Source organism: Colletotrichum lupini, chromosome 1 (assembly GCF_023278565.1).
Source record: "Colletotrichum lupini chromosome 1, complete sequence".
Taxonomy (NCBI): domain Eukaryota; kingdom Fungi; phylum Ascomycota; class Sordariomycetes; order Glomerellales; family Glomerellaceae; genus Colletotrichum; species Colletotrichum lupini.
In genome coordinates, this window is record NC_064672.1 from 5920677 (window position 1) to 5933409 (window position 12733).

The window sequence follows — 12733 nt, forward strand, 5'->3', positions numbered from 1 at the left end:
CGCAGCAAGGGTACGCTCACTAAACCACAAACAAACAAGGTGCGACTCTGGGCCACTCTGCCACTGAAGTTTGAGCCGAGCTGACTTTGTAAGCTTTGGAGCCGCAGACCCGTAAGAGCCAAGCTGGAGAGAAGCAGAGAGACCGTTGTTTGGGGGACTGGGTACGTATTCTGACACGATGGAAGGTGCGAATGGACGGAGAAGGGGAGGTACGGATACTTGTGGCGATACGTACCTTCACTCCTCTTTCCCGTGGAACCTAGGTACCTAAGATCAACCCTCAGGCATGATATTCTTAGCACCTTTTTGATGCGAAATGCGGGATACGTACCTCAATACTCCGTAGGTATTCAACCCAGCAACCTAACTCCCATTAATCTGCACGACCGTCTCTTCCTTGGAGTTTGGTATAACAATCACAAATCCACAACATCATCATAACTCGCATCAACCTGGCAAGATGGACACTCGCTGGCCGCGCAACGAAACAACAACATCCTCCAGCCCCATAGCAAGCCTGTAAAGGTATGCCACGATGGCTGGGTGGGCTGTCTCGGGCTTTCAACAGCAAAGTCCCAAAAGGGGCGACAACAAACTTGTGACAACTGTGGCAGACCGCCAAGCGATCAGGGACCAGCCAACAGAAAGGGAAAGGAAAGCGCAGAGACCAGCAAAACAGCAAAACAGCGAGCGGTCCGTACGGAGCACGCATAGCGAGAAGAAAGAAAACCCTCCGATGATCTGAGCGCTGACGCAGCAGCCACAGATGATCGGCAACTCTCAGCCACGGGGCGCACCAGGACAACGAGGCAAAAGGGAAGGCGGCGGGCACCGGTCGATGCGTCTGCTTGTGGCAGCACCAGTGCACCACTTTGACAGACAGACTCGACAGACACCGATCAGTTACAGAGATTCAGCGCCAACCCGCGGTTGGACCTCTCTACCAATTTCAACCCAAAACTTGATATGATCGGTGATCTCCTCTTCCCGTCTTCCGCGAGTGGCGGATTGCCTTCAAACCCGACCGATAAAGCGATGCGCGTCCGTCCATGCTATTAACGGTTGTACCTCGCACTGGCACGACTGGTACGGAGTACAGTTGCTATTGCTCGCAACGCGAATGCTGGGATCAACAGGACACCAACCATCAACTTTTCCCCAGACTTTGCCAGTCTCGATTAGAGTCGCATCTTGGGGGAACATTTGCTCGAAACCTTACTGGTCCCCTTCATGACAGTCCGCCGGTCGAGCTGCATTTAAACCGTGTGTTATTATGGACTACAACCACTGGACCAGTGAGAGGGGAGACTCAAGCAGGGATTCTCCAAATAACTTTCTCTCGCAATACGCCTATCCATGGACGATCAGCGATCAACAAAAGTAGGTATTAGTGCTCGACTTATGCTGAATGGGTGGTGTCCAGCAGTGGTTGGCCTTCCGAGACAGGCGCCCTGCATCGTCTGCATCGCCCCGGCTCGAGGCCACTGTTCCTCTTGCGTCCTGTCGTGCCATGTCATGGCCAGTAGGGGAACTCACGCGGACGGCGGACGCGGGGGTCTTCGGACGGCGTCACCCAGCCACATACGAACAGCCTCGTCTTGCGTCGATCGAGCGCCCACGACATACGGAAGCTCGATGACTGATCTTCGCAACTGTCAACGTGACTCTATTCTGTTGGAGTCATCCCGCAACCGCCGGAAAGAAGCGCCAAAGTTCGCTACACAGACGGCTACGGAGACTCTAACTGAACTCCTGGACAAACCAGCATTCCAGTCCCACCCCCGCCTCGAATCTCGCTGACCTCACTTCATTCCACACAACTTATTGTATTCGACAGTACGGTGAACCAACTTACCAAAGACGCATACCTATTATCTCACAGGGAATAGCTGATGAAGACATGGGGTTCTTCTGGTTGCTTCATCACCATTCCAGACTGTCGCATTCTGTCACTCGCCTCGCAGTGACAATCCATTCAGTACGTCATATGCCCCTTTGGTACGGACACCGCCCAAAACAGACGACTCCCGCACAGGTTCGACCGAGCGTGGCATGCGACTTACATTGGTGCAAACATCTGTGGCTTCAGCAGAGGCTGGCAGGCTGTGTAAGCCGTACGGAATCCCACGCAAGGGTTCTATACTGTGTGTACCGACTTCCTGGTAACTATAGCGAGGTAAGCGACGTAAGGTACCTCGGTGTACCTATTTACTTGCTGACATGACGCAAAAGAGAGAAGGGGAAAAGCAAACACTACCTGTCTCCAACCCTCGAACCAGCCAATTCCGTCTCAGCCAGGCTGCCAAAGTGACGGCATTACCTCACTCTTCATCACAACTCGAAGCATTGGGGCCTTGAGTCGCCTTTATCACGGTACTGGTGACGCTAGCTGGTGCCATACCCAGCCCAAAATCAAGGAAAGCCTTACCTTGCGGCCCACGATGATTATCTGATTATCCCCATTACCCGGTAGCCACCCGGAAATACCGGCACGTCTGGAGTTGCCCTACGAGCATCGCACAAAAAAGTACCCATTAGCGATCACAAAGCTTACTGCAAATGCGTACTACTTAGTGCTTCTGGTAACCTTCTGACGGACCACGGTTGTGAGAGGGCGAGTATCCGTACTCATACTGGAGTACAACTTTATTACGCAGCACGGAGAGAGATAGCACTGCTCGAATCCTGCTGAGTGGAGACTAAGCTGTTATTACTCACCGAACAATGATTTTGGCTAGGGTCCTGGTACCCATATCTCGTAGGCCGGCCACATTCGCCTTTTTCGGCACCGAGCGGCAGATGCCTGTCAGATTTTCTCGATGAGGCTGACCGGGATGATTCCCCGTTACCATCTCGGTGTTAAGTTTGGTAACCTCGCGAACGAGCGGGTTACTTACGTCCGTCCCACCGGCGGGCGGAGACTCGCCTGGATTTATCATCACTTGTTATCTTCCAAGACTCTTTCGCATCAACTTCAGGTACTTTGAATTTGCTCCTGTCATCAGGGATCCGGGCCTCACAATTTCGGGTCACTATCCCAAAGACCCAAAAAGAGTGAGATGCCGAACAAGATCCTGGGCATCTTGTCGTGCTTGTTTCCCACGACCGACCGTAAACTAGTGGAACCAATTCTCTACGATGAAAACTTGACAGATGATGCTATGAGGGTAAACCCCGCGATCCACGAATACAAAGCAGCGTTATGAAATCACAGCATCGAAGGCATGCAGACGAGCCCAGGCCATGCGATGAACGACGCCATGGCGGCGCCTCTGGCGTGTGCTAGCACTCCCCCATCTGGCCATCAAGCACCACGATCTAGCTCGGAACAGCATCGTAGCATACGCGTAGCAAGGTTAGCAATAACTCTCTATACTTCTAGCGTACACCGGGCCCGTAGCGTCGGTCTACCTCGGAGGATTCCATGGCAGGCCCAGCCATACAACGGGCAGTTGATTCGATATTTCGTCCGGCTCACTCAGCCGCGACCTTCTACGGAGTACTTGTACTTCCTAACGGTGCCCCGGCTCGACCGAAAGCAAACAGAGCCCGTCGCACCACTAATACGCAGACTAGCGGGTGCCAAACGCACAGCTGGACCACACCATTAAGTAGGTACTCGCACACTCGCATCGAGGCTAACAAATTTGATTTCTCAGAGAGGAGACGATGGATCAGAGGACCCGAGAGCGAGGGCGAGCCGGGGAAAAGAGAGAGGAAAATCGCGTGGAACGGCGGTAGTATGCATGATCGGTAATTCTCATTTTTTCCCAAAGCCCTCCACTCCGCCCCCGGTCCCGCCAGACTTCGCTGGACTTGGACCACTGGGGCCGCCGTAACACCGTTCGACATCGTCGATATACCATTGTCTAACTATTCAACGACACAGCTGCCTACCCGTAAACTCCAAAAACCAAAGGGCGCAAAGACGTCAAGTCCATGAACCTCTCTCTACTCTCTTCTCCGTTGGTGTATCCAAGTGGTCACCCAGGCAATGAATCTCCTGTGTGCCCCTTATGCAGCCTTATACCCAAATTCCGATAAACGCCGCTGAACAATGCCAATCAAAGCTTCGTGTTACTCATCTCATGTGTTTCTTTTGGTGTCTTGTTGTCTCTTTCTCCACAACACCCGACGGAGGCCAACGGGATCTGAGGATGAGCTCTAGCAAGCAGCATTCCACATCTCATGCGCGAGTATCGCTCCAATGACCGACGCGCCGTGCAATCCGGACGTCGGCGTCCGATCACCCCATATTTGGAGCGCAAAGTGACATGCCACCGCCAGCTCTCCTATCCCGAGCGACGTGTTGATAATGGACGCCAAGCTGGGCGTATTCTCGTTGCGCATGTCCCTGATTGCGTCGCTGGTGAGGTGAATGGCAATAGCCATACTCAGGAGCATGGCGCCAAACATTACGTCCCGGCTATACGGGTATGACGCAGATGTCGCATGGAGCCACGCGCCGAGGAGGATCGCCAAGGTGAAAACGTCCAGTAAGCGATTGTTACGCAGACCAGCCGTTCGTGCCGAAGGTCCGGGGTTCGCAAGCTCGGCGTACCTATTTCCTGTTTCCGTCTTCGTTGCCGCCGACGTCTCTCCCTCTTCTTCATCGTCGTCTAGGCTCAGCGTGAAACTCGAATTGAGCAGATCGGCCAAGGAGCTGCGTGGATCACTGGGGTTCGACATTGCCGAGGGCGCGAAGAACGTGGGTTGCGCAAATGCCACCTTGCCCGTGTCGCTGCTCGCGTCCTCGCCCCGCGATTTGGACGCATCCGTCCTGCCGGTTGTGAAGATTGACTTTTTCTCCACCGGTTTCGTCAACACCTTGGGACCGTTGCGAAGCTTTTGCGCCGGTGTTATCGGCGCGGGAGGAACCTTGTACCAGAACGGGCTCGAGTTGGGGCCTGAATCAGGTTGCCCAAACACCTGGTTCGGTGCCTTTGGGGGTCCAAAGTCGTTGAAGGCCCGGTGTTTGGATTGTGTCGGAGACCAATCCATTTCCTCCGAATACTGGGGCTGAGGCAGCTTTTGCGGAGTGTTGATGCCAATATTCCGGTTGCTCGATCTGTGCTGCAATTCCCGCTGGAAGAGTGCTGGTGATGCTGAGCCAACGCTCGTTGGACTTGGAGGAATCCCTGGCCTCGGGCTGGACTCGGCTAGAATGTCGTCCAGAAGATTCGCCATGTTCTTGTTGTCGTCCTCTCGAGCTTGCGCCGTTTGCGGTCTTGGTGGTGACGCAGCTGGTGTTCCGGTGTTCTGGAATAGCGGTGTCATGTCGACACGTACGGATCGTTGGGCAAGTATGTATATCTGCAGCATCGAGTCAGCAGCGCCTTCGGGAGATCGTAATTCGTGTCACTCACAGCTAGCATCAACACAGCCATCAGTCCATGGAGGCTCATCTGGGCACTTCCTTCGGCTGATCGCCCGCCTTTCATTTCGGTCATTCTCATGGCAAGAAATCGAGTGAAGATGATGAGCCCCTGAAAGGTGTACCAGTGTGACAAGCCCAGGATATGACGAGAGAAGCCACGGAAGACCTGAACGAATTTGGGGTTCCACCAGATGCTCACAGCATTGGTCCATAGACTCCAGTGTATCAGTCTCTCAGGCCGAGGAAGAAGCAGTGTAAGAGCAAGTGAAAGTCTCTGTACCATTGTGCTTTCGGCATCCGCGTCTGGGTCTCGCATTGGCCCTTCATCATATTGCGTCGCAAAGACAGCAGCCAAGGATGCGACATGCCACAGGTATTGGCAAGAAATACCACCAAACCAGAGCCACTTTCCCATCTTAGCCGCAATATCTAGCGAGGTTAATTGTTTTGGAGCGACCCTGACTTTCCTGCTCCTATCCATCATGCGTCGTAGATGGTCGGTCCGCGCCGTGTAGCCGGCCTGATCCAGCTGAGCTTGAACTTTGGGCTCGCACTGGGCGCATATCTGAGGGTATCGCTGTTCGAGTCGTCGACGGAACTTGTACATATTTCTCTCGAGCTCGGCATAGTCGGGGTGGTCTGGGTCTTCAGGCAGGTATTGTGCCAGGGAGCTGGTGAACAGATGCTGGTTCTTGAGACATGTCGGGCAGAAAATGCTCTGTGATGGAGTACTGAAGTCGGGGGACTGAGATCGCGGTATCGCGTACGTCGTCGCAGCAGGCGCTGAGGTGGTCTTGGCTACTGGAGGATCGGTGATGTCTCCGCGCTAGGTTACTGTCAGATGGTATCGCGACTTGCTTTGTGCCGTGGGTTAGTTTACTCACCTCGTCCAGATAGTTTGTCGCGTCGCATTTTAGGCAGAGAAATTCCGAAATCAGGCCATCGTATCTTGTTGATGACCGTTTGCCGCAGTAAAAGCAGGTCAGAAGCCTGCCGCTTCTCAAGTTTGCCATTGCGCTTTGAGGTTCGAGGCTCCTCGGGCCATACAAAGCATTTATGCAGGTTGACGGTATGTCTTTCGTCAATATTGTTGTAGCCCGGAACTTTCGAGATTCTGCCGGGCGGTCTGCACGTATTCCTGGGAGAAAGCAGGGGAAGTCGCAGGGGTCTTCAAGTCCCAGCAGGAACATGAGGTCATCCGCTTTTTCTGTCAGGAGCCCCCTAGCGGATTACCTACACTGAGGTACGGAGTACCTTCTGAAGCCCGGCACAAGGCGGAAGCTTGGAGCACCGCTGCTCCAATTGGATCTATCACACAGGGTCCCCACAAGTCTCCAGTGACAGCTTCAGTCACTGCCAGCGGTGCACTTATATCCACTTGAAAGCCACTCGCCTCAAGACTGAAGGGCTTTTGATATCTCGTCGATGAAGCGAGATTTGGTCTTTCAATAGGGAAATCACTTACTTGGTTCTTATTGCAGCCGATTAGCCGTCGAAGATCGACATTCTAAACGTTCTCTCATAAGACGCAAAGCTGTGAGTAATATTTGTTCATTTTATCAGAACACACTACTGATACATCAATTTCAACAGGTTGAATAATCGCAACAACACCACGCACTGATGGGAAATGGCAATTAAACAAGAGTAAAGGTCTCATTATAACATGACAATATGGCGGCTGCATCTACTCTGATCGGTATTGCGTCTGCTTTCTGTGTCCTTGGCCTAGGCCTCATTCTCAAGTCCTCATGGAGTGCCCTACTCTTAACCCTAGTTCTGGGTGTCATCTCCAGCAGTGTCTTTATCACGGTAATTGATCAACTTGTCTTTGGAAACCCACTCAATATTGACAGTATGTAGGCCCGCCACCTTCAAATCCAGCAGTCTCGTTTAAAGCGACCAATTCATCTGTCTGATGTCGCTGCGAAGAAGTCCACCAGTCCCAGCTTGCTCAAAGGAGCTTACTTCCTCGTCGTCTTGGGCTCAGGTGGCCACACCAAGGAAATGCTAGCCATGATGGAGATCAGCTTTCCCGACGTCCCCGACATGCACCGACGCTATCTCATCTCTAGTGGCGACTCAATGTCACTCACACACCTGAATGCCTTTGAAGACGAGCTCAGGACTACCCACGGCGAGGGACAAGTGGGAACATTTGACAAACACATCGTTGCGAGAGCTAGAAAGATTCACCAGAGCCTACTTACAACGCCCTTTACCGCCCTGATGTCGGTGGCTGAGATATTCCCCTTGCTGCTGTCCTCTCCTTTCAAGGGCCCCAGAAGTCGCCAGCAGTTTCCCGACATCATTCTCACCAATGGCCCTGCCACTGGCTTCATCGTCGGTCTAGCGGCATACCTCCTCAAGATGCTCTACGTTGTTCCAGAAGACACCATGCAGGTCGTCTACGTTGAGTCGTGGGCCAGAATTCAGACCCTCAGTCTGACAGGGAAGCTGTTTCATTACACTGGCATTGCCGACATCTTGTTGGTTCAGCATGAGCAAGTAGCCAAGGCCTACGGCGTGACCAATGCAGGTTGTATGGTTGTGAGAAAGAAGATATGATAATTTGTCATATCTCAACCATTTCTGACCTAGGTAGAAAAGGAGGTCGGTGAATGCTTGGCATCGGAGAAATTATATAGCTATAGGCCCATGCCTTTTTTCAACAATACAGGACCATACGCTCAATTCACTCGATGGAAGCAAAAATTCGGCTGATTCTGATAACCTACGACCCAGCTAGCTTGTAGCCACTGATCTTGAAGCGTGAAGATCAATCCACAACGGCCACGGCACTCTTCCCAATAATTTGTTCACAGGGCCAGGCACAGAAATGGGCACATCGAATAACTATTCGCAGTCGAAGGAACCTGGAATTTTGGTATTATACAGATCTTTGTAGTACATATACTTACAAGGCCCGGGGCCTCTCTGCTCAAGCCGCCGCCTCCGCCTCCGCCCCGACAGCAACCTCATCCGTCGCCTCTTCGCCAAAGTTGGCGTAACTGGCAGTGCGCGCCTGCTCGATCATGACAGCTCTGTTGCTCGCCCAGCCCTTCCAGACCTCAAATTCCTTGTCCTCCAGGTCCTGTGCGATTTGCAACCTGTTCTTGCCAAAGTACGCCCCGACGTGTCTCGCCTCCTCCCTGGCAACGCGCTTCTCAATCTCCTCCTCCTGGCGCAGCGCGTAGAACTCCTTTCTTGCAATGTCGTATGCCTTTGCTCTCGGGTAATTTTTGTTGTGCATGAGCCAAAGCTGGCGCTGGACGACGCTGTCTGTTTGTTAGTTGTGGCTCCGAGGGGAGGGAGGAGCTGAACAGCCGGGGTTAGCTTACCATTCACCGGTCAGAGGCGTTCTGTATTGGCGGACACCCTTGGACCAGTCGCATCTCTGATAATCCTTTCCATCTGTTTCCAAAATCATTCTTGGGCGCGCCAATTCCCAAGGGTGGTCTCTGAAGAACGTCTTCCGTAAGGAGTCCTCCTCGTGCACGATCTGTTGAGGTTTGTAGATGCCTTGAGGCTTGCGATTTTTGCGATTGGAGTTCTGGGTGTTGACGATAGCCGGCCTCGTAATGATTTCGGAAGGGGGGATATCCCTCATGACTTGGAACCATGGTGGTTCATAGACGGGATACGTTGGGAGGATTTTCGAGTTGAGCTCCTGGCTCACGGTCTGGTAGATCCGCGCAGGCCTGATCTGTCGCCCCATCTTGACCTGCCAAGTTTGTCAGATGTCTGGTAAGCTGCATCTTTTGGGCAATTGAGACTCACTATTGAGATCGAGGCGGATGTGGCACGACTGTTCGATCCTGTCTGGGGTGCCTTTGCAGGTGATGAGCTCCGTCCGTCGCGAACTGCAACTCAGAAATTTGGAGCGTCGGCCAATCCTAACGCCGGCACCGGCTATCGCGGTCGGGCCCACTCTACCCATGCACTTCACCAGCGAAATAATATTCCCATCCCAATCATCCCGGAGCTTTAAGTAACGCAGCTGGCAGCTCACCAACGATTTCCAAACGCCAATTTTATTAAGCTATTCGCCAGTGAGCGCGTGCTCTTCGATGGAACGGTGATGCCCTGGCCGCAATGCTCGACAACCCATGAAAGTACTTAGCCGGATAGACGGGTCCGTATGCGGTGCCATTCTCTCGACTCGACCCTGCGCAGCTCGAGCTGCAGTTTCTTCCCGGCCAGAGCTCCGAACCGAAAGACCTTCGAGGGCGCCGGCGTCTCAGCACCAGAGGGACCGCACACGATGCTCTCGCCCACCGGGCACTCAGTGTCCTCGGACAGCTTCATGGCTGCTGTCGACCTTTCTGCCGGCGCCCTCTTCTGTTCGCCCTCGTGCCCCGACAAGCTCAAACTCGGCCATCCGCGGACGATCTCGATCATATAGCCACGTTGCCGCCTCCGCCGTTACCTCAGCTAGTCGATCACATCATGTAGTCATGCGGAAGGACAAGAACGTCCTACTCGGCTTCGTGGAGCATGAGGATGTTGGAACAGTGGACGAACACCTGGAACTTGCCCGGGATCCCTACCTGAACAGATACGCTCGACCAGAGCCTAGTCCGCTCACGATATCGGAGAGGAAAGAGGACCAGCAGTACCCTTCATATCATGAAGCACTACGCGGCGATGAAGACATAGGACAGTTGGTCACCAAGCTTGGCACTGCTGTAAGCACCAAGATGAGATATCCAGCGAGGGTTGATTTGGGCACCATACACAGCCTATACGCGGCGCTACCGGAACCTCGGATGATTCATATGCCAGCAAAGCTGCGCCATCGCTTACTCAAGATATTTGGCACCCCGATCAAGAAGGAGACGCAGACGATGCTTCGGTACTTCTCCCTCATCGGTGACGCGAAGGATTGCGGGATTGCTCTGCGACAAAGCGAATGGAACCATGCCCTGGCCCTAGCAAGCAGATATGTCGGCAGAGTCACGGACACCGAAGCCGAGGCTGCTCTCCAGCTGTGGAAGGAGATGGAAAAGCTGTCTGGCGTGAAGGGGAACGCCGTCACTTTCAACATCCTATTTGACGCGGCGTCCAAGGCTGGAAACTTTGCACTAGCTGAGATGCTCTACGAGGAGATGAAGAAGCGCGGATATAGCTTCAACCGCTTCCACCACGTCAGCCTGATTCACTTCTTTGGGCTCCGCGAAGACCCCGACGGCGTCCGGGCTGCATACAAGGAATTGGTGGAGGCCGGGGAGATGGTCGACACCGTGGTCCTCAACTGCGTCATCTCCAGTTTCCTGAGATGTGGGGATGAGGACGCGGCGCTGAAGGTTTACGGGTATATGAAGGACAGCTACTCGGCGGCTGCTAAGATACCCCAGATGGACCCGTCAATGGATAAGGCCGTCATCCATATTCACTCCATGTTTGCACGCGTCGGCAAAAAGATACCAGAGCTCCGCCCACAGCTACAGGAGCTCGCACATGAGACTCCTGACATGCGAACGTACCGCATCCTGATTAAGCATTTCGCTATAACGAAGGGAAACCTGAGCAAGACTGCCCAGTTTCTGGACGAGATGCCACAATTCGACGTGCCAGTTCACGGGAGCATCTTCCTAGCCATCTTCGAAGGGTTCAGCAAGTATGGCGCATCTCCGTTTTCTCCTTGGACAGGTGACCGGCTTGAAAATGTCTTGGCCGCGCTATTTGAGGCGATTGACAACAAAGTCCAGGGTCTAAGACTTGATACCTGGCTCATGATTTGGGCGCTTCGGGCCTTCATGAAATGTACAAATAACGAAAAGGTATTGGAGGTGTACGAAGATTTCAAGAAGAGGTGGGAACTTGAGCCGGATAGGGCGGACTTTATGGATCACTATATTGCCAGACTCATGGACGGCAAGGATGCGTTCATCTTCCGGCATGGGCCCGGGCAGCAGAAGAAGAAGCACAAGGCGGTCAGGAAACGGCCAATGTAAAACAACCTATACTATAGACAAAGATACCAGTAATTTCAATTACCTGTCCATACCTCACCGTCAAAAGCTTATTCCATTGTCCTGTTGTCAATGATTGACACCTTATCTAGCCCTTCTCCCCTCCTCTCCACCTCGCCGGCCGTATCCAGCAGACCTTCATCCAATAGCCTTTCTATTATCTGAATATACACAAGAAGTCCTTATTACCCCCCCTCAACTCCACTCCAGCCACCAGCAACAGCAGGCATCTCTCTATATCGGGAGTTGAGGACAAAGTGATTGGGTGGTGGAATAATGTACCAGCGAGCAACAACCAATTACCCCTCCAGCCAAATCGGCAAGCTCCGAGTTTCAATTCGCATAAGATCCCAGTATGAGCACCAGGATAATCGACAAGGGATGTAGCCTACTGAGGTGAACTCTGTTTTTGACCCTCAAGTCCTTGAGACTGTCCAGTTGCCGACACAATGTAGCACACTGCCACTTGAGTAGAGAACTGTGACCTCTATCCCCATTCACCTATGATGAGTATCCCAGCACGGGCACGGGCTGTAGTCTGGTATGGCTCCCAGGTCTGCGATTCACATTCATCACATAGAATGCCGCGACGGACAGATCGTAATTCGGTTTCCCTGCTGATCCATTGAGGACGAAAAGTCTCTATTTCGGCTTGTGTACACAGTCGTCCTCCGTCTCAACCCAATCCATGCTCTACAATGGCGATCGACTCAAGAAAAAATGTGCAAAGAGGTTCCTTAAACCTTGGGCTTCTTGGTTTGCCAAACTATGAATCTCGTCAGTACTCGATATCGGCGGAAATCGGGGCCGCGGTAAAAAGCACGCACCAGCAATGCCGAAGGGGGCGAAGAAGCCGACGAAGGAGTAGGTCCAGAAGCCAAGGCCGAAGAACTTGCTCTTGGGGTTGAAGGGGATGTTGGTGTAGGGACCCTCGGGGTAGTGGTAGGGCGAGGACATCTGGGCGCGGGTGGTCTGGAAGCCGCGGCGGGCGACCGTGGAAGGGGTCTTGGGGACCGCGCGGGCGGCAGCACGGGCGAACATCTACGGAGCACTGGTCAGCATCAATTGGACTTTGGGGGGTATTCGCGGGGTCTTAATTACTTTGGCGGTGTGTTATGAGGCGATCGCGAAGCGTAATGGGTGTATTGAGAGGTGCGATTGTGGTGTTGAAGTCATCCAAAAGAGTGGTCTGAGACTGTGCAGCCGGCTAAGCTCCAAAGATCTCCAAGTCTGTTCCCGGTTATGTAATTCCACGTGACTGAGCCTAAGTCATAGGTAGCGGCGAACGGTCCAGTCCCGCAGCTGGGATTTCGAAGCTACGATGAGCGGCCACCGCCTTCCGTGTCTGGACGATTTTCAACCACCGTCATGCATGCATTTT

The 12733-nt window shown here is 53.2% G+C and overlaps 7 protein-coding genes across 7 annotated transcripts; 3 read left to right on the plus strand and 4 right to left on the minus strand.

The window, feature by feature from the left end:
- Positions 1–535: 535 nt before the first annotated feature.
- CLUP02_01767 (uncharacterized protein) lies at positions 536–2453 on the plus strand (the record flags this gene model as incomplete). Its single annotated transcript, XM_049280804.1, has 11 exons — positions 536–693; positions 785–842; positions 880–1041; positions 1100–1221; positions 1297–1380; positions 1443–1712; positions 1766–1841; positions 1890–1963; positions 2036–2107; positions 2233–2307; positions 2345–2453. 11 exons carry the CDS (start codon positions 536–538, stop codon positions 2451–2453), a joined length of 1260 nt encoding a protein of 419 aa, XP_049136761.1.
- A 1711-nt stretch (positions 2454–4164) lies between these two features.
- CLUP02_01768 (uncharacterized protein) lies at positions 4165–6567 on the minus strand (the record flags this gene model as incomplete). The annotated part of the gene is made up of 3 exons (XM_049280805.1): positions 4165–5313; positions 5367–6203; positions 6262–6567. The coding sequence occupies 3 exons, from the start codon at positions 6565–6567 to the stop codon at positions 4165–4167; spliced, it is 2292 nt and encodes a 763-aa protein (XP_049136762.1).
- An 817-nt stretch (positions 6568–7384) lies between these two features.
- Positions 7385–7945, plus strand: CLUP02_01769 (uncharacterized protein; the record flags this gene model as incomplete). Its single annotated transcript, XM_049280806.1, has 1 exon — positions 7385–7945. The coding sequence occupies one exon, from the start codon at positions 7385–7387 to the stop codon at positions 7943–7945; it is 561 nt and encodes a 186-aa protein (XP_049136763.1).
- A 373-nt stretch (positions 7946–8318) lies between these two features.
- Positions 8319–9095, minus strand: CLUP02_01770 (37S ribosomal protein Rsm25; the record flags this gene model as incomplete). The annotated part of the gene is made up of 2 exons (XM_049280807.1): positions 8319–8655; positions 8719–9095. 2 exons carry the CDS (start codon positions 9093–9095, stop codon positions 8319–8321), a joined length of 714 nt encoding a protein of 237 aa, XP_049136764.1.
- A 401-nt stretch (positions 9096–9496) lies between these two features.
- On the minus strand, positions 9497–9778 carry CLUP02_01771 (uncharacterized protein; the record flags this gene model as incomplete). Its single annotated transcript, XM_049280808.1, has 1 exon — positions 9497–9778. The coding sequence occupies one exon, from the start codon at positions 9776–9778 to the stop codon at positions 9497–9499; it is 282 nt and encodes a 93-aa protein (XP_049136765.1).
- Positions 9779–9834: 56 nt separating this feature from the next.
- Positions 9835–11334, plus strand: CLUP02_01772 (pentatricopeptide repeat protein; the record flags this gene model as incomplete). Its single annotated transcript, XM_049280809.1, has 1 exon — positions 9835–11334. One exon carries the CDS (start codon positions 9835–9837, stop codon positions 11332–11334), a length of 1500 nt encoding a protein of 499 aa, XP_049136766.1.
- A 519-nt stretch (positions 11335–11853) lies between these two features.
- CLUP02_01773 (cytochrome-c oxidase chain VIIc) lies at positions 11854–12393 on the minus strand (the record flags this gene model as incomplete). The annotated part of the gene is made up of 3 exons (XM_049280810.1): positions 11854–11994; positions 12096–12118; positions 12180–12393. The coding sequence occupies 3 exons, from the start codon at positions 12391–12393 to the stop codon at positions 11854–11856; spliced, it is 378 nt and encodes a 125-aa protein (XP_049136767.1).
- Between the last annotated feature and the right edge of the window lie 340 nt (positions 12394–12733).